This window comes from Taurulus bubalis, assembly GCF_910589615.1.
Source record: "Taurulus bubalis genome assembly, chromosome: 11".
NCBI lineage: Eukaryota > Metazoa > Chordata > Actinopteri > Perciformes > Cottidae > Taurulus > Taurulus bubalis.
In genome coordinates, this window is record NC_136599.1 from 12,434,549 (window position 1) to 12,456,463 (window position 21,915).

The 21,915-nt window shown below is 38.4% G+C and overlaps 1 protein-coding gene across 1 annotated transcript; it reads right to left on the reverse strand.

The window, feature by feature from the left end:
* Window positions 1-1,244: 1,244 nt before the first annotated feature.
* Window positions 1,245-20,200, reverse strand: srms (src-related kinase lacking C-terminal regulatory tyrosine and N-terminal myristylation sites; the record flags this gene model as incomplete). The annotated part of the gene is made up of 8 exons (XM_079226261.1): window positions 1,245-1,444; window positions 2,351-2,507; window positions 3,591-3,772; window positions 4,879-5,037; window positions 6,032-6,179; window positions 10,437-10,603; window positions 14,473-14,594; window positions 19,821-20,200. The coding sequence occupies 8 exons, from the start codon at window positions 20,198-20,200 to the stop codon at window positions 1,245-1,247; spliced, it is 1,515 nt and encodes a 504-aa protein (XP_079082387.1).
* Window positions 20,201-21,915: the final 1,715 nt, after the last annotated feature.

Here is a 21,915-nt window from a genome sequence, read left to right on the forward strand (position 1 = left end):
CCATTTTTGAGACTTCAAAATTTCATGATGGTTATGCATTTAATGTTTTAGAACAAAACGTTAATATCTCTTCGGTTTGTTTTAACCACAGACCTTATTTCAAGCATCTCACCAAAATCCCATTTACAAATAACCACTATAATAAGCAGCACCAACTTTGAGACAAAGAAACTGGAAGTGCAAAAATGTTAACTGATTTCTTGGTTTTAGGACTCATTCCTGCAGCACTTTATATTTCAATATTTTTTGAAATATGTACACATTACTTTCTGAGGACTCAGATAAAAAAAAGGTCAAGACCACTATGTTTGGATTTTTACTCCCATGCCATATGTACAGTGAAAGAGTTAGTGGTTGCTGTAATCATTCAGAGATGCCTTTGGTCTATCCTTTAATCTTAAAGTACAGCTGAAGCTGATAGGAGTTTGGTAATTAGTTTATAACATGATAGAATGTTGGACGGAAAAGGAAATTGTGACAAAATAAAAAGTTATGTGATCAACACAATTGTTCATCCGTTGATGAAAGCAAAGGTTTGAAACAAAGAGCATTGCAAGTAGTGGTGAGATATTTCACTTCAGACAAAAGTGCTGTAATAACCACATCAGAGTCCCTAGCATTGGGCGCTAACATGGCTAAAAACCAAGCTAGCTGTAATTATTGCACATAACCCCGATATTTAGCATTTACTTGCAGTCAAGTCAGGTGATTAAAGTCCTGACCTGGGATTTCATAACATCTTTAAGTGTGCATACACAGACATGGCACATACAGAGGTAATAAAATAGTATTTATAAAACACAAAAGGGTATAAAATTAAAAACAGTTTGTTCTGTGGATGTGCTGAGGGTTTTAGTGTTCACTTTTATTTTAAAAGGAAGGAGTATGTGTATTTACACATTTCTGTGGCTATCTTCAGTCTTCCGTTTGTCCACCTTGCTTTCCTTTAGCCTTAGAAATGAAGTGTTCTTCATTTTTCCTTTGATTTGGCGAGCATCTTCTTTATCTTGGACAATTCACTTCCGTTTGTCTGCTGTTTATGCTCTTCTTCCTCCATCCTTTGACCTTTGTGTTCTTCAAATACATATACCCTGTTGTGGAAGTGGGTCGGATGGGAGTAGAGAAAACTCCTTGCTACTTTTCATCCCCCTCTCTTTCCATATTTGATGTCAATCCTGCGGTCGATGATCAGTTGCAGATAATCTGCTCTCACCGTCCTCTTCTTCCCCCACGACTTACTCTTTCTATACCTCTATAGTCTTGAAATATATCCTGGCATATATTGTATCCAACTGGCTGTGCAGGGCGTGGAAGGAGGGTCTCTTCGAGGGCTCAGCCGCCCAGCAATCCATCATGATGCGATAAATATTCTGAGGACAGCGGGTTGGACAGGGCAGCCGAAACCCCGACGACAGCAGATCCAACACTTCCTTGTTACTTTTTCCTAACATGGAGTGATATCAAAGCATTAGAGTGGAAGGAGTTTACTAATTCCTGAACGTTTTCTTTTGCAGGCAGGGATTTTCCACTGTGCCGATATCAGTAACACAGCTACGATAACATCAGGAATGGCTGCAACAGCTCAAATTTAAAAAGGTAAAGCCAACTCAACATATTGAATCAAGATGTTCAGTTATCTTGAAAGTACATGTTATGATCTCATGGATTTAGTACTTAAATTATAAGGCTGGTATTTATACATTTTTATCTGAAAGAAAAGAAATGACTTTCTGGCTTCCTGCTTTAGATTTAAAAAAAAAAAGCTAAAGCATTTCCTTAAACAGCTGGTCACTGTAGTTTTTATCAAACAAACACGAGGAAATAGTGCATTTGTTTGGGACTATTTTCAGCGGCTGATTAATCAACAGAGTGTGTGTGTGTGTGTGTGTGTGTGTTGGGTTTTTGATAGTTTTTAAGACAATGGAGGCACAAACAAATGCACTATTTTCTTCTGTTCGAGTAACGTTGGATTAAAAAAAAACTACAGTGCCCAGCTGTTGTGCTCATCCTTCTGAATACTTTCCAAATTGTTCTATTTATCTTCAGCTTATCCGTGGCACATTTGTTCTTACTGTTCTTTTCATGGGATTTGTTGACAATAAGTAAAATACAGAACATTGCCAGCTTTTTTGGATAATAATAAATATAGCTTATTAAAACTGTATTTTCCAGACGACATTCTATTGTATTAACTAACGTCATAATCATTCAATACAAAAGTACAAAATGATTTCAGAAGGGTGTAACCACACATGGAGAACAATCATTTGCACACCCAGTACCTCCTAGTATTTCTAGACCTGTAACTCCACTGTGTAACTGGTAGAGTAGAAAGAAGTCAACGATATACCTTCATAAGGCATCTTGCCACGTGACATCATCTCATACAGAAGGACCCCGAATGACCAGACATCGGATTTTACGGAGAACTTCTGGTAAATTGCCGCTTCGGGAGCCGTCCATCTCACTGGGATCTTTGTGTTTCGACTGGCTGTGTACACACTGTCCTGTAGAGAAACACAGTGAAGAGTTAACAAAATATACTGTATATACACACACACTTCACTACACTTCCCATGAAACCCCAAAATATGGTGTTACTTTAAATGATCCCCTCTAAACTAAGCCCCCATGAAAAGCACCAGGCTTTGAAGCCAATTTGACATTAAGGCCAAACTGTAATTACAACTTCCGTGTCCATCACACTGGGCCCCCAAAAATCTTCTTTTTTAATAATTTTTTTATTTGTGCTGTTATTTATGTGAACAAGCCTGAGACAAGCAGTTTGGAGGCGGGGTTAAAGGCCCCAAATGCCTAAGATCCGGGTAATTTCATACCAAGAACTCAAACAGTTTGGGGTTTATACGCCAGTGATTCTGAATAAAATTGCTTAAAAAAATAAAAAAAAGATCACAAAACTATTCTTACAACAACATGCCGTTCAAAAGCACACTTTTAACTTTGTCTCACTTTATTGTACATAAATGACTTATTAGCTAGCTGAGTGTAAATATCTTGGTGACTGCATTAATAGTGTTGCATTATAGCAGTACATAGATTATGTAATAACACTTTGACGCAGACGAAAAATCCAGATTACATACAATTACTCTATTTTAGCAAACGATAACAAGATAAAATGCAGCCTAGACCAGCAGAGACTTTCTTCATGGAGAATATGATTAATTTACAGTAAATATCATTGTCTCTCAAACACACACACACACACACACACACACACACACACACACACACACACACTGAGGCAATATAAAATCTTCCCATGTCTTAAAAGCTCTGTATGAATAAAACATTCTGTTACTATTAACCGCAAACAAAGTAAATTATGCAGATTGGAGAGCTGCTCCATTATACTGGACAGATGGTAGGAGGATGGAGGTAGGCATTAAGTTTACATGAGTTTACACTGCAACAACAAAGCACACTATGCATATTTAAAGAGAATGGGGATAAATAATTAGTGTTGTTCTAAAATGAAACACTTGTTCTTGACTAATACTCAATAGACAAACATAAACCCTGCGCTTCATACTATGAGTTCATGTTGTCTCTCTCATTTAGAAACTTACCTTAATAATCCGAGCCAGTCCGAAGTCGGCCACCTTGCAGACCAGATCTTCTCCCACGAGGACGTTTCTGGCAGCCAGGTCCCTGTGGACGATGTTTCTGTCCTCCAGGTAGGCCATGCCCTCTGCGATCTGACTGCCCATGTAGATCAGATGAGCTGATGTCAGCACCTGGCCTTCAGCAGCTAAAAACACACAGACATATATAGAAACATACACAGTCAGCTAAACCGGTGGAAAGCATGGCTTTATACATCAAACATGACACTAAATCCACCTTTTTGAGTTAGTAAATTGTATGTAGAGTCTCTTTTTTATATTGTCTTTTGATCCTTGCCCAAGTCTATAAGATTCTTTGAAACAGTAGTTGTCATCTCTCCAAACAAAACTCAACCAAAATTGTGTATAGATTGTTGGATTAGTGGATTTAACAAGTGGATAAGTGGAAGAAATGAGAAAATTTGACCCAGTGGTCAAAACATTCAACATCAAGTGCCACAGTAAAGCCACATTTGCATCATTGTATTTTGTGACATTACATTGTCGCATCACAAACAGGTACAGGAGCTAGATGTAAGAAGCTGCACTGCAGCTGAGTGGTGCATGTTTTCCTCTTGTTTTGCAGCGTGACACTAAATGATCCATGAATTTGAATGCCAATTGCTGTGCAGAAAAGCAAATATATATAATGTAAGAACAGTCATGACATGCAGACACACACACACACACACACACACACACACACACAGACAGAATAAAAAACACCCACTGGAATGAGGCGTCAGAGTCAAACCCTTCATTCTACTCGTTAAGACTCCCGGTGATTAAAGCCTTTTGTAAAATGTCAGAACAATATTTCTCTGCTGAGCAGAACTGCCAGATAATAAATTCCATTTGCTTTGGATTTAAGGTGTAGAGATTTAACAGTCACTTGGCCTAAATACTGCTTCAGAGAGCTTTAAAAAAAAAAAAAAAAAAAGGTAAGGGTTGAATTTCTCAAACTCCAGGAAAAGCTATATTAACTTTCCGTTCTAATCTCTTTGCATATTAAATCACCAGTGGAGTCTCCTCATGTCGTGTGCCGTTTAGAAACAGGAAATTAACCACTTTGTTGAGGAACTGATTCACCATCAGATTTCTGTAGAAGCGCTGACACTTAAAATATTTGATATTTTATCTTATTTTTTCTGGAGATACCAAACATTGTATAGTCTTTTGTAGATTTTGTGTTTTTTGAATTTTATTTAAAGAATTTGTGTGCGTGTGTGTTTGTGTTTGTTTCAGCACTCACAGGCGAGGTAGGACTTGAGGCTTCCTTTCCTCATGAGTTCGGTCACGATGTAGACCGGCTCTCCTCTGGAGCACATGGCCAACAGCTGGATCAGCTTGGGATGATGGAGGCTCTTCAATGCCTGAACCTCCTTGACAAACTCGTCCTGCTTCGTGTCCTCTAGAGTAGAAACACAACGATCAATTATCTTGGTTGTCCTATTTTTCACTGTCGTTTATGCTCCTTTCATGTCATTAATTTGGCTTTACATTCATAGCCATCTTTTCAACCACATCTTCTCTTTTCCAAACATTTCTCTAAATAGCCCCCCATTGCCATGCATACGATTTAAGCAGCTTTTCCTCTTTTAATAACCTTCATCTCTCTTTCTCTATGCTTTATGTATAACTTGATCGATCCATCCTTCATTACACTAATCATCACTGCTTTCTGCCACAATCAGCATGTTTTTGTCCATCCTGTGTATCCCTTCATCTGTCCATATTTCATTTTAGCCTCCTGAATGAACAACTTGTTTTTGCGCTCCTCCACCAAGTTGGTACCTTCCTGTGGTGGCCAACCAAAAAGGTGCAAGCAAATATTCCAGATTGGATACTTTATAGTATGGATTGTGTTACATTGGACTACTTCTGTTTCCTTGCAAGTGTCATGGCAGAAAAGCAAACAATAGCTGCCATGAACCCGTAACCCACTGCTGTAAAAACCTACTTCATGAAATATAAACTATGTGAAGTGTTTCAGCCTCAGATTATCTTCAAACTCGACCAACTGGTCTGTAGACCTTGTGCTTTTTTTAATATAGTGCTGTTCGAGTCTGCACAGTCTTAAAGATTTAACACTACAGGCTGAAAAGCTTATGTTTCACTGCCCCCGCCGGTACATTGGACGGCACTTATTTTGAAAGGAAATGTAAGGTATTAAGGAGTGAAAGAAACCAGAAAGTTTCTCTTTTAGTCTCTGTTCTGTTTGAAGGTGCGTTTGATTAGAAGTGTGTAAACTGGAGCTCAGCAGGAACACAATTGTCAAGGTCTTAAATTACTCTTTAACAGGACCATCCTTTTTTTTTTTTTTAATCCTTTAACCCAGAGATATTTTTGTCATGAGCTTCAGTCGCATGCTTTATACTCTTCACAGTATCTCCCTGTATTTGTACCTTGTTTTAGCGTCTTTATGGCCACTTTCTTCTTCTCTGTGGTCCACAGAGCCTCCCACACCTCTCCAAAGTGTCCCTCTCCCAGTTTCTTGTGGAGTCTGAACTCTTCTCGCGGCCTCTCCCACGGCTCCATGTCAAACAGCTCCCGCTGCACGGAGACAAATGGGTGAGTCCAGACAACTTTAAAATCAAACCGGTTTAAAATAAGTGTGCAGATGATACCGAGGCACAAACAATGGCAAATCAAATGTGCAACTCAGTCATTACACATTTTCCAACGCTGAGGAATTATGCATTTTATATAATAAACCTCCTCACTCTGCACAATACAAGGTGGTGAATTTACATGAGCCGTTTAATTTGTAACATGAAGGAGTTGTGAAATCTAGTAAAAGACCCAAGGAGGTGTTTAATAAAACACTTCCTTGATTGCTGACTAAATTACATATTGGACACTTTCCCGTAACACTGATTGTTGTTTTGACATATCTTGAATGCTGGTTGTGTGGTTGTCGGACCGTCACTTGGAGAAAGTGTTGTTGACGAGAAACAACCCTATGATGATAACATTTTTTAAATATTTGTTAATATTATGTCCTCCCCATGATTTTTGTGTGTCAAATTAAAATATTATTTGTATTATCCCAGATTAGTGTTTTCTTTTTTCAGTTTGGATGGAGATGCAGACACATTTCCCTTTTGATGATAAGTAAGTGAAAAACAAATCAATGATAACAAAATAAAGGAATAGGTTTAATAAAGGGCAAGTGAATTACAATATTTTTTGACAAATTTATTGTAAGTAACAATCAGGTGATAAAGAACATTGTTGGAATGATCAAGTGCTTTGATGAACATAAAATGAAATAAAAAAAGATCAATAAAATGATTAATTAAAAAAACATGAATTATAAATTAAATAACAAATAGTCATTGTTCACATATAAATAAGACGCTACAAATCAACTTAATCAGGCGATAGACAAAGCGACTTGTTGCTTTAAAGTACACATGTTAAACATTAATTTCACAAAACAGAAATGAAGAAGGACATTGAAATAAACAACATTCAGTTTCAGTCTGCTGCCACATTTTTTACTTCATTCAGCAAAATAGTTTTTTTAGTGGTTGTTATTAAACACCATACAAATATCTATCATCCATTTCCACGTCATGAATAATTATGATAATAAAATAGTTTGGAAGATTATTTTGTTGATCCGTTAAATTCAAATGTTTCCCTTCATTTATAAGTATGCATGACCTAATCTCGCTAATGACATTTTTTTACCACTTGGGCCGTTTATTAGGCATTTAAACAGCAGGATGAATCTGCTTTTAGAAACTAAAAGCTATCAGAGGAATCAGACGTTTCCTCAAAACCATGCTTGAGTAGTTTTTATTGACCATGTTGGCTACATAATTACAGAAAACCAGATCTTGTGCTCTGCCAAGTCAATAAAAAGTGATTGAAAGCATCGTTTGTGACTTTTACTGGTGAAACATTGAACTGATGGAGCATTTAAAGCTAAATGAGTGTTTTTTTTCTAAAAGCGGTTTCATTATGTTGGAAGGACCGATTGATCAGCCGTAGTGATGCTGCAGAAGGACGTCTGCTGAGTGAAAACACTTCAAGAAGCTCTTAGTTTAAAAAACGTGAGCCTATTTATAGATATTATAATATTTTTTGATTAAAACTGAAAACGTAAATATTTTGGCATCAAGTTATGAAGAGTCGTTTGTTTTTTGACAATTTTTAATTAGAGCTCGATGTATTTGTAGCTCACTGCTCAAGGTTTGAAATCCAAATATAAATATATTTAAATCCAAATAACAAACATTAGCTGCTGTAATGATATTTGGGCATTTCAGGGTGCTACAAGAAATTCATTGAGTGGACCTTTAAAATGTTAAAATGGCTTTCTTGAATCACATTAGCAGGTTAAAGAGTCAGGAAATGATGACACGCTCGGCAATCAATAATTAGATGCAATAAAGAGATAATTATGTTTCCCGTTATTCAAATATATAAAAGATAATCAAATATTGAAGTAAAAAATATAGTTCAACAAAAAGCAAAAAATGTGAGAGTGTTCTGTACATTTTTCATCCTGCCCGTTTGCTTCTCATGTAAGAAAGTACCTCCATGCGGTTATGTTTTATGTAGTTAGTGTGTATATGATGTCGCTTGTTGAACATGAAAGCATTAGTGTAGAATATGTGTGTTGTATTTGCATGTGTTCATGCATATGATGTGTGTGTTTCTGCCTCAGTGTGTCCGTGGCCTCAGACTCACAGCCTCCTCTGGAAGGGAAGAGAGAAGAGGAGGAGTCACTGAGTGGGCTCTGATCCAGTAGTCAAATGTACTTTATGTTCTCACACACTTTTTATCCATGAAGGAAAACCCTTATCCAAAAACCCCACTTTGTATTTCTGATTCGATTGTCTCTAAAATGTAAAGAGTTGCCGGTTTTTAAATAAGTGGTTTCTCAGTCTGGAGGGAAAATGTCGTCTCCCGCCAGTCTCGAACTGATGAGCCATGAATAAAGAATACTACTCGCTGGGGGTTTAATGTAAGCTGCAGTGCAGAGATAGCTCAAGTAATTACAGCAATGCCGCATGATTTGATTCTCTGGTTAATTACACTCCAAAATATGTTTACCTCTTATTAATTTATGCATATAGAGCACAGGACAGCGCTCGTTAAGTTCTCGCTGCAGAGCAACAATAGAAAGATGAATTCAGAGTCTTTGTTGTAGATTCCTGCTGCGGAGACCAAAGATGCTCCGATTAAAAACTAGAGCAGTTGCTGCCTGAATTTAACTTTTATCTCTTGAATTATCAGCATCAGTGGAAACTGTTATTAGTCATCATTGGCTGTTGGTTTTTAAATTGTGAAATACTACAAAAAACAAGATCTAAGTTAGGACTTCACATACTATGACTATTGATTTTGTTTTGCTGTACATAAAAAGTCATTGCATAATATGACTATTTCTACCAACTATTGGATATACAGTACTATGATTTCTGTTGTATTATTAAACTACTAAGTCCCTTTTATGTGACTTTTTCGATAAACGATGCCAGAGACCAACAAGTGTACTGCAGTCCGGGTCCGGACCCAGATGACGCTTAATCCGGACCTGAATCTACAACCTCTACACACAAATCTGTCTTTTTAGAAGATGAGAACATAATATAATATTGTGACCTTTTTGGTTGACATCACTTCACACCTGAATGAACTGAATTTAATGCTTTATTTTATCCATCCCTTATTAACTTGAAATGAGAGAAGAACATGCATTTATTATTAGAGTATATATTATTTATTCAGAATTCTTCCATTTCAAAACTGAATACATTTTGTTGGGATATTATTCAATTGAACTTTCTGATTTGACAGTCAGTTGCTGACTATATACAGACGTTGATACAACTATTAGGCTACATATATGGGCCTCAATCACAATGTAAGTTAGACGTTATTGTGATGTTCCAGACCTTTGCATGAGAAAATTATCTCTAACTGGAAATTGTAGAATTTGAATTGAATACCCCTATACTGCATTATGCCATGACTTTTTTTAATGTTATAGCATTCTATGAACTTTTTCACATACTAAACAAAGCCTCTTTTTGGACCTTTTCTCCATATAATACAATTACTTTTTTGACCAAAATGGCTGACTCGCTCCTGGCTGGTGTCCAGCTGGTCTTCAACCTGTTCAAGTTCCCCACACTATCCCGCTCCTCATTCACTATGTCAATTTAAAAGATGATGATATCTCAACATTGTGTTTCACAAATTGTTGTTGCCGACCTCAATTAGCCAAAAAAATCTGTATCTGAATTTTTTTGGGCCACATAAGGACAGTTAACATATTATCAACTCTTACATTTGGTAGTAGTTAGTTTGTTAGCAAACAGCTGCTTGTTCACAAATCCACCTGACACATAGCAACATCAGCATTAATCTAGACTTGTGTTTCTTTCTCTCTCCTTTCACTCTCCTTTTAGCTGTTTCGCGCCCCACACAAGGCATGAGGGAAATGTCTGACTCAACTTTATTATCCCCCCAGGGGAAATGTTTTGCTAAATGTTCCATTATATTAGCCAGCTAATCTGTTTTGTGAAACAAAGCTGAAGCAAGGTTAATGGGAGGACTGAGATTGAACCAAACAGGGGAAGCTGTTAGCTATAAAACCAAAACAACAACTGCTAAGACTGTTGAGTCTTGTCATAATGGTCTATACAGGTTCATCACTACGAGCCACCCCGAGCCCATTCCATATTACAGCCATCACTTTACGGTTAGGGGCAGTTTAATTCCTTATCTCATAAGGTAATCACAAGAATGAACTAATAACAGTGTGTTTATGTGTGCATCTCTGTGTCCTACCTGCTGAGCGCAGGGCTCCTCCAGCAGCACTCCCAGGCTCCGAGGGTTTTTCTGGTAGTAAGAGATGAGCTCTCCCAGTGTAGCGAAGGAGATCTTATCCGAGACAAAGTACGCCCCGATGGTCGAGCGCTGAATCCTGAAGTGGTACACTTTCCCCTCACTTCGGGCTGTAAAAGGGACAAGAGAGTTATACTGCGGTCACATATTGCATGTTTAAATACACAAATAGTCAGATGCTAAATGAAATGACTCATTCGTCAAGTATTTGTACCTTCAAATCTGATTATTTGGCTATCAAACTCAGAATTGATCATTTCAGTATTTTGTCACAACCAGAAAATGACTTATGTTTACTTGGACAATAAGAAGAATTGTATAAAAGCGCCGCTTTTGAGGTACTTTACGTTTGCGATATTAGAAGGAATGATGAGTCATCATTTTCATTGGAAAACATATTCAAATGATTATGTTGTGATTTAGTACCAAACAATGATGCTCTCTGAAGTATGTAGAATATGATGCATGGAATATGACCTCTTTGCAGCACGGCAATATTTAATTTAAAATTGTGTTTGGACACTTCTTGACAATTTCACATTTCACAAATATTGCGCCTCCTACAATTTATTTACAAATTGGCAATACTGCGATAATTACATTTTGATAAACAGGCAACCCTAGAGAGAATATGTTTCATTAGATAATGCAGCTGTATGGGAATGTCATTTATAGGAAACCAGGAATTATGATAAAATATTGACTGACAGCTAAATACGCCAACATGCAGAAGGACTAGAGTCAGACAGGGACACCATATGTTTAGTCTTCACAGAAAAGCACAAACTATATTATCATACGCCCAAAGAACAACAAGATGGTCTTGTTTATATGGTCAAAGGAAAGACAGTAAATCAGACATGAATGTGTGCGATTGTCTGATGGTCTGTTCTGCCTTCATTCAAGCATGTCTGCACACACAGAGTACTGATGATGCACATTTCAAGAGGACCAGCACATTGCAAATTGAACATCCAACTGCAGCATTTTCCCTCTGGGACCTAAAGGACATTGAAGAAGGGTAGAGAGGGAGGACTGGATAGAGGAAGGAAGTGGATGGGGGAGGAAAAAAATGCAGATGCAGAAGATGGTGAAGCCAGAGGGCGAAAAGAAAAGAATGGAGCAGCGAGAAAAATGAGCTGGAGGTGATGCAGACGAGATGGATAGATAACAGAGGCTTTAAAGTCACAAATCTCAGGAGGTCCTTTAGAAAATTGGCTGTGGATTCATTCATAAATGTGTAGTTTGATGACAACTGGCTTCCAAATGTAGGTTTTTGCAGCTAAAGACAATACATTAAACTCTCTTGTCTACACCCAAACAGCAAACAAGTTGTAAAGCTTGGTCAAGTTTATGAAGTCCTCCTTTTTTCAAGCTCTATTTAAAAACAAAACAAAAATTCAAAGAAATGTTTGGACATTATCAGTTGCTACAACCATTAGCTGACCTGTTAGCTTTATTAATAATAATAATAATAATAATAATAATAATAATGCATTTCATTTATATAGCGCTTTTCTTGGTACTCAAAGTCACTTTACACAACATTACAATGTCCTAAAAAGTATGTAATAAAACAAGTATAATAATAAAACAGATACAAAATAAATAAATAAAAACATTTATTGATTAAAGTTAGAGTTCAACATTGTGGTAATGTACTTATTTTTTCTTTCACCGTAAGGTTAGAAACTCAATCTCATGTCTGTATCAAGTACAGAGCAGGAGGTGATTAGCTTAGCTTAGCATGATGATGACCCTCTCTGCCACTGGCCGTTGTCCCTGCAGGTGTGCAGGTGGGCGTGGCAGAGGGTCGTCAGGAGGTTTGGGACAACTCATTCAGGGGGAAACAGCTAGCCTGGCTCGCTCCAACGCTAACAAACCCTCTGTTTTTAAGCCAAGCAGGATTGTGCTGTCCAACGGGTGCTAACAACTTAGCTACCATCTCTCCTACTGCCGATTTCAACACATATTTTTTTTTTTACAATGTGACATTATCAGGTATATTTTTTTAGCGTCTACGGGACGCCATTAGTCTCCAGGTCTGATCCCCTGTTCCAACGATACCAGCAGTACAGCAAATGCTGTTTCTACGTCTCAACGAACAACCAAAACAAAACCACAACATCACGTGTTGATTGTATTTCTTGAATCAAGATAAAAGAATAAACTGCAATGCAAAATGTCTTGTCCAATTCAGTGTCAGCGATTTTCTTTATCGTTTAGCAATTTCTCTTACGTTAACATACTGAAGCATCCTTTGGACACATCCTTATCCAACTATTTATATTTGCAACACTGGACTCTAACAGTGAGCCGTTATATGAGAATAACTAATCCGAAAATCAAAAGAGAGATTCATTGTTTCTATTTAACACCAAGTGAAGTCGTACCAGTTTAAAAAACAAACTGAAATCAGTCGTTTTTGTCACCTCCAACATGGCGGCCTGAGAGCATGTTGTGTCACCTCCTGCCCTCTATAGCGGGAGCAGAGAGAGGAAATCGAAGGCAGGGAGATTACGGTTGACAGTGGCTGGAGGGCGTGATGGATGGAGGACAGGATGGATGAAGATAAACCGATAGGAGGGGATGAAAAAAAATGCACCAAGTGACAACAGGATTCCCACCACAACAAAAAGCACTGCAATTTCTGAAAAATACATGCAAATACATACACTTTGATGCATTTAGAAAGAAACCCTGTAACTAAATTAATCACAAATAAAGTCAAGAAGAACCGTGCTGCAAATACGGGAAAGAACGCAACTACAGAAATTGTATTGCTGATCGCTCATCAATGTTCATCAAATTAGTTTCTGATTAGGTTTCTGTTATTGGAGAAATTGCTTATACTGTGCTAACCTGGAAATTAGTCAGAATGTCTGCGTTTCCATTTTCATTATCTCAAAGTACTTTTTTTTGAAAGGACATAAAATATAATTTTCTTTTTTTCACGAAATAAAATATGTCAGTTAATATGAATACATATTTGTTTACGCTTTTATATACATAAAAGCTTAAAAACATATTTATTCATATTAGAAAATGCAGCTGCTCGCAAGTGTCTAGATGAGACCACAATCTCATCTAGACACTCTCTTTACAGCTTTGTTGTGTTTAAACTCGCGCTGTTCAGACTATTCTAGCTCACGCTTGCCAATTTGCTCTCCTGGAAGAGGTAAATGTGCAGATCAAATTACAAGTCGGAGGTTTGTTTGCCACAGAGCATATTTTATGCTCAAAGATTCTCAAAGAATGGATTGCGACCGCTGACAGTACCATAAATTGTGCACCGCTTGCAACCACTATCTGCCATGTCTCAAGGTCCCATTCACAAAAGATAATGAGATAATGATATTACTGTGCAAACAAGCCTGTTAAGTTTTGCAGCTAAGTGCAAATTTAACCTTTTTTTTGAAGAGGGAGGAGAATATTTAATTACTCATTTATACAATAACCTTAACTTTCATTCATTTTGTTCTCATGCATTTTCAGAATTTACATGTAGGGAGGATTTAATAATGTATTTTCCATCACACAACTGTCACTGGAGCCCATAATAAATTAGTTTGAGAGGACGCCCCTTCTAAATCCGCTTCAGTGATCACCAATTCTCACTGAGTTGATTTTAAGAATTGGACTCCATTGAGGCTCATCTACATAGAAAGGGGCAGATTTTGAGCCAAACATTTGCATATTAATTCATTTAAATATGTGCAGATGGCAGAGGACAAGGTGGCAGCACCTTTTTTTTACAACTGGTTTAATTCACTGCATTAGGTTCACAGACAGATTCAGCTCCATAAAGCAGCAAACAAAACAAGAAGGTATTACACATGTCAGTGTGAAGAAGGACATGTAATAAATATAAAGAAGGCAGGATGAGAAACAGAGAAAGATGAAAGAGAAAGATAACGAGAGGAAAGAGGTCACTGTTGTGAATAGGTAGGTGGGTGGGTGGATAGGCGGTGCCACTTACCAGAGATTGTGTACTCATCGCTGTGACTCTCACTGATGCGAACCAGGAAGGAGCCATCTTTGTTTTGGGAAGCCAACAGCAGCTTCTCAGCTTTCACACGGTTTATATTCCCATAGTACCACCTTCAAAGCGGACAGATAAGACACATGGATATGATGAAGAATGATTGTGGGATAAATGGATGATCAGACAGTTAACACAAATAAAAACATCATGATTTATGAAAACAGAGAAAGATGGGAGTAAATAGAAAATGAATTAAAAAAAAGGGATTGAACAAAGACAAGAAGAATGTGTTATATGTGAAAGCAGACCATGTATGTAGGTCAATACACACACAGATCGGCTGCAGCAGCATGTTCAGCCTCAATCTGAAGCCCCAGTGTGTGCATGATGTCACGCTTTAACAGAATACACCAATCTACACGTATTTCCAATTCATGCTACAGTGAGAAGATTGGCCATGTATACATAGTTAGTCTTAATGATTGTCATCGGGTCAAATTCCCAACTAAATTAAGACTAAGCGCCCGGGGCCTTTGGCCCGATCAGCCCGCTGGCGCCACCGTCCACCTGCAGTTGGAACTCAAGCGGGACGAGGAGAGCAGCGCCTCCTCTTTCAGGAGCAGAGCCTCGCTGGGAGCCAACACAACGCTGCTGGAGGCCTGGGCCGTATGGCGGGGCCCGCTGGAGGAACGGTGGGCACGGGAAAACCAGGACTGAGCGGGACCAGGCTGTCAGACCCTGCTGCAGTAACATGAGGTTTTCTAAAGGGACTCTGGTGCTTGGAAACCCTACAGCTTTTGTCAATGGTGAACACCTAATAACACAGTTCAAGTTCCTTTTTTTTTTTAGTAGCTTTAAACATTAATGCATAAGTAATAGTAATGTTGTTTTACCGTAGTATTTTCACAGTGTGGTATTAGTAAAGTATCGGAATACTTCCTCCACCACCAATAAGCATCAATACATTCTGTGTAACAGAATACTTTGGAGGGATTTGTTATTTAGAAGCTTTAAGTGCTAAAGTGTTGTTTAGTCCTGCCTGCTTGTTCAGATACAGAAACTGACCTTTATTTACTTTAAGCTATCGGGGAGGGCGTGCCTGCTCGGCCTGACATTCAGGTTTCACTTACAGTAACAACAGCCTGCTACTCAAGAAACAACAGAGATCTCTGAATAACAGAACAGAGACATATTGTCCAGTAGTGATACATTTAAGATTACATTACCATCGCTAGAGGTTTATATGGAAATATGGCAGGGATACAGAGTTACTACAGGAGTATAAATACAGGAGCTGAAACAAATCAATGGAGTTAATCAATTAGTTGTTTCTGCCATTATTCAAGTTGTTTTTTATTGCTATTCTGTATTACTTGTTGGACTGTTGGTCTGACAAAAAAAACTTTTCCATTATCTTGGAGCTTTTCAACATTATCAGACATTTTATTGATAAAGGATTGATGAACCAACGAATGAGCAAATTTATCGTTAATGACGTTACTTTATGTGCAGCACAAAAAAGAAATCGATGAAGTTATACATTCATTAAAGTAGGTCATAATTGATTGTGCATCACAGTAATATTATAGGAATATCCTAAAGCAGGAGAAACGTTTTCCTGATTTTAAAATGACTAATTAAAACAGTTTTTAAACTGTTACCTGTCACACACACACACACACACACACACACACACACATACACATACACATATATATATATCATCCCTGTTATTTTTATTCTTATCTTCTGTGTAAATGGCTGCTACTCGACACAAAATTTCCGCTTGGGGATTAATAAAGTATATCTTCATTCATTCAATGAAAAGATGTAGCCTTGTTTGTCATAAAACTGTCTTTTAGCAATAAATGTGAACATTCTGTATACATACATACATACATATATTTACTTTTTCATTTTGGGGTGTTGGAGTTAAGGTCAAATGTTTATATTTTTTTCTCTTTTGGGTGTTATTGACATGGTCGGCTCCTTCCTATACACATTACATGTAGTCGTCTCGAGAGGTACAAAAACTCTCAGTATATCACTGTATACCAACTTTAGCCGAGCTTATCTTCTTATAGGAATGTTACAGTGATGCTGGAGGAGATAAGTAGCAGAAAGCACAGTGAGCACATAACTGGAATATTATAAGAACACTGGTGCTTTGATGTTTTCGGTTGATTATTCTTAAAATAGTTCCTGCCATGGGTTGACATTGATCATTGGAACAAAGAATAAAGCTTCAACATTATCGTAAAGAAATCAGTGATGTTATTATTGTTTTGATGGCCTCGCTTTAGTGGACCTAACATTGTGTTGTGTTTGAGGACAGTGGGGAATTTGGGATCAGTGTTCGATTGGCAGCATGAACACAGACAGAGAAGTCAACTGAAAGAGGCAGAGCTCTGTGCTGAAACATGATGACTCGCTGCAGGCTGAATGAATAATGGAGGGCCTGCAGCTGCAGCTTCTGGGCTACTTTTAGCTCCAGTCTGGTTCAACAGCAGCAGAGGTTGTTGTTTCACTTCCAAACATGTGTGCTCAACTTTGCTTTGGACGCCATAAGGTTACCAGTAGGCTCCAAGTTAAGTTTTCAGTTTTTAAAAATGAACAAGCAAGATGCAATACTATGCAACTATTACACTTATATCCAACATGGCAAATATTCCCCTGTTCCACCTTCTCAAATGAGAATATGTTTTGGTTCTTAGTCTTCTACGACAGTAGAATACATTTTTTTATTATGTCAACCTGGGCTTTGGGAAATTGTAATTGGTATTATTAATAAATATATATATATATATATATATATATATATATATATATATATATATATATATATATATATATATATATATATATATATATATATATATATACACACACACACATACACACACATTTACAATTTTCTGATTTATCAGGGATCAAATCATTAATCAAGAGAATAATTCATAATGAAAATACTCGTTAGCAGCACGATAATAAGTCAAATAGCTGGATTGGGTATCGATGACAATGGGGACAATCTTTTTTTATATCAATTCCATGTGGTTACGTGTCAAGCAGCTACAAGGCGCCTCCTTATCCCCTTGACTAGACACACGTTTATATACACATACTGGAGTTTTATTTCCAGTGGAAGTTTTGACAAATGTTATGTCTCAGTTAAAAGAGGCAACACCAGGCTTGATTTAAACAACACTTTCCAAACTTTGTAAAATAAATAAATAAATAAATACAGTATACCTAATTGTAATTGTTGTAAAAAAAAAAAAATGTACACCAGCAACTTTCTTATAATCTTAAACATTGGGCGGAATTACAATTTATGTGCACAAAAGAATGATCCCATCTCTTCCACACAGTGAGGCATACAGCGTATTGATTAAACCATGGTATTGATTGGTACTCGGCATCAGCCAATACCCAAAGCCAAGGTGGATCGGTGCATTCCTAATCGTCTAAAAACTTAAAGAGATTTAACTTAATATCACAAAAGTGGGGCTGCTGCAACAACGAATCGATAAAAATTGATTAGCAAAAGTGTTGGCAACGAATTTCATTATCGATTTGTTGTGTCGCGCGATTATTACGGCAGTCATAAAGTCGCAGAGAAGAAAAAAAAAAGAGCGGCGCAAGAGCCGCCAGCGTGTCTGAGATTGGAGTGAGAGACTGAGAAACGCTGAAGTCGTGATCTTAGCAAAAATAGAACATCTTGGATGTGTCGAGTCTTGGCCAACCAGCGTTAAGATGTCTACAGCGGCTTCATTTCCCTCAAACTTGTTGTTAATGGAAGCTAGTCAGCTTGCTAACACTTTAGCTAACGTGTTTGGGTTGTGTATTGTCGTTAAAGTTACGTTATTGTCCGTTACAGTTCAGTCTTGCTTGTAAAAAACCGTAACGTGATGAAACATGCCGTCACCCCCCGGTCTGGTTCAGTTCACGCTGTCACTCGTTAACGTTAAACCGGCACACTGGCGGATCTGGCTGCAGGTTGTTTTTTTACTCAAAGTAGACTGAATCAAATCACGTAGTTGGGCTTAGCCAACAACGTAATTTCGTGGTCGTAAGAGGCCCAGAATGAAATAGTTTAAGGAAGAGGACTCTATATGCAGCGCAGCTTGATGCAGAGCTGAGATGAGGGAGCTGAGCCTGGAGGTTTCGGTCCAAACAGACGTGAGAGGAGCAGTACAGCTTCCCACTGTCCCAGTGTTTCATACATATTGATAAAGCAGGGCATGCTAAAGCAGCCTCTACTCCAAGGAGATCAATTACAGTAAAAAGGCAGATGTAAAGCATACATGTGTATGTTTTTAGTGTTAGTCCATTTTAATCTAATTTGTTTAATTAACAGCTCGGGGCTGTTTTTGTCGCTTCTGTTTTTGAACAAAGGGTTGGAAATTAATGTTTTTTTGCTTTTTTATCCGATTCATCGAAAAAATAAATCAACCGATTATTAAAATAATCGTTAGTTGCAGCCCTACACAAAAGACTAAGAAATACCCCCAAAATATCCACATTTCAGAAGGCGGAACCAGTGGATTCTTTTGTTGTTGCATTTTTGCTTTGAGAAACTACTTAAATTAGTTAGTTGCAGAAAGATTGTCCATGGACCATTTACTCAACATATTACATTTTAAATTACACAGAAACAGCAAATAAATAAATAAAACAGCCAAATGGAGACTTTGACTGAGTACATTTGTGAACTGATGGAAACAGCTGCCAATTAATTGCTGTTGATGGCAAAATAAATAATGAACTATTGTCTCGGCTCGATATATATATATATATATATATATATATATATATATATATATATATATATATATATATATATATATATATATATCATTTAAATCAGACTTCAGCTGTAGAAATATATCAGGAAGGCATTTACAAGTCAAATCAGATCAAATTAGAACATTTCTCTCCAAGATTGTTGGTGATATCAGACAGTTACATGGAGCCTTTTTAATGGCTTTCACTGGTGACTGAACCCGTTTGATATTTTTGTATCAACACAAGAAAGTCAAACCCCAGTCAGCTTCTATGTTCAGGATGTCACAGTTATCATGCTACTGTGTCAAATACAGTGGGACCTTCTCTCCCTTTAAATGTCCCTCTGCGTTTCCAAACGTGTCCTTTGAATATGCTGTCAACATTTTGGGGCTTAAGGGACGCTTTGGCACATCCTGACTGACTCCCAGCATGTGAACGAGCAGCTTGAACACCACACAATCAGCAGTCATTTAGGAATGAAGGAACAGAGAAGAGCTGTGGGGACACATCATAATAATAATGATAAGAGCAGAGCTTGTGTTTTCCATACTCACTTGTGTTTGGCGAACTCGTCCTGCAGCAGAGCCACGTAGTTCGCCGGGATCAGTCCGGACTGCAGGGACCCGGTCAGCTTTTTGGCCAGCACGTACTCCCCTCGCTTCTCGATCACCGACAGCTTGTCCCCCTCCTTCACAGTCAGCTCGTCGTCGCTGCGGGCCTCAAAGTCGAAGAGCGCCGCGTAAAGCTGCACCGGCCGCTTCTTGGGCGACGGGATGCGGATGTCTCCAGACACGGTGCGGATCTCCGCCGTCTGCGTGGCCGGGTTGGCGATGACATGGTTATTGTTGGGGACGTTTGGGTAGCGGAAGTCGGGCCATATGCAGTCCCAGAGCCGGCCTAAACACGGCATACAGGAGCGACAGCAGCTCTCCATCCCGGGACATGAAGGAGCGCGGCGGCGGGGTTATTCCGGGTTTTATCCTGACGCCGATCAATAAGCCGCGGTTCAGACTTACTCAGTCCGCTGAAAACGGCCTTTTACTGCCCGCAGTGACCAGCCGTTCAGCCCTCCGGTTTCCCTCTATTCTCCTGGCTGGAAACATACTGCACCGACAGCAATGCTCGGGTAGATTAGCCGGAGGAACCGGTTTTTTCTGTTGAGATCATGGATCTGAGCGCCGCGCATGCAGTGTTCAAGGCGGCTGCGGGAATGCGGAAACGGCAATGGAGGGCATCCAAATCGGATCGGTTCCCTGCGAGGACTCGGCGGTGCGACCCAAAACGAACCGGGAATGTGAGCATGGCACCCGAAAACATTTTTAATCCATTATAATCTGGTACGAACGGGAACACCGTTGCAGCAGTTGATGCTCAAAGGGAAAAGAGCAAGGTGAAGGTGAAGCGGCGGCACGGTGCGTAAAAAGTTTGGGTTTGGCGCTCTGCAAACTAGTGAGGCTGACACACCTGCGTGCTGACAGGGAGGAGGGCCCTGATGGGCGTGTGTTTGCGTGCGCGCGTGTTTGAGTGTGTGTGCCTGTTTAGCTCGTGACAGTTTTCCCTGAAGGTCATTTTGATTGTGTCAACGATGGAGTTTGTTTGCTAAACAGTAGTTTCCATCAACATGGTATGTCAAGTTCCACTCTGTTGTATTGTATTTATCATTGTTACATCGTGAAAACAATGTAAATCTTCAGTTTGACCTATATTCACTGCATGCAATAAACAGTTGTATATCATTAGAAAGTGTTTATCTTTATCTCACCATGGAGAACGATAATTCTGGCTCCCTGAACATCAGGGGCGGAGCCAGAGGTAAACATTCTGGGCTCAGCTCAAACCTGCAGCAAATATTTTAAAAATAATTGGATAATTGAATGCCTAAAAGTCTGTATATCATTTTGGAATAACATGATAGTTGGAAAGAAAAAAATCATCCTAGAGCCTACAACCAATTTGGTATCTAAATGTTCTCCAACTATCATTTTGAAACCATAACAACAAATGTTGAGTGACTAATTTTCACTCCTGCCACAAAATGTGTTACTATTTTAAAGTTACCTCACACACATAGGGTTGAAATTTAGCGTTACGCATTATTAATCTTGAAACCTATTCTGTTTCAATTCTGATAATTGAGATGTTTTTTTAGGCCTTATTCAAGTAAAATGTCCAAATATGTGTTTTACATGATTTTAGACTTAACATATTTGGTTTTTGGACTGTTGGTTGGGCACGTAGGGCTTATCATTGGCATTTTTCACTACTGTTTGACATTTTATATCGACATTTGTTTGACAATTTGACATTTGTTTGACAATTATTTAATTGAGATCACCTGCAGAAAATTCAGTAATGACAATGATAATTCGTAGCAGTCAAAGTTTGTATGATCAGGAGCATTAAGACTAAATAACTGTATATATTTTATAATATTTAATCTCATCTTCCTTTTGTTTTCATCATGCCTTTGTGCCGGCAACAGTATGCTTTCGGGTTGTCCATCCGTCCCGCCGTACGTCAGTCACATTCTCGTGAACATTTTGGACAGACATTAAATAAACTACAGTTTGACTGGCTGGTGGAGGCACACAACTGCGAGTCAGTAATTCCAGTTTAGAGACTGTGGAGTCAAATGACTGCAGCCTTTGT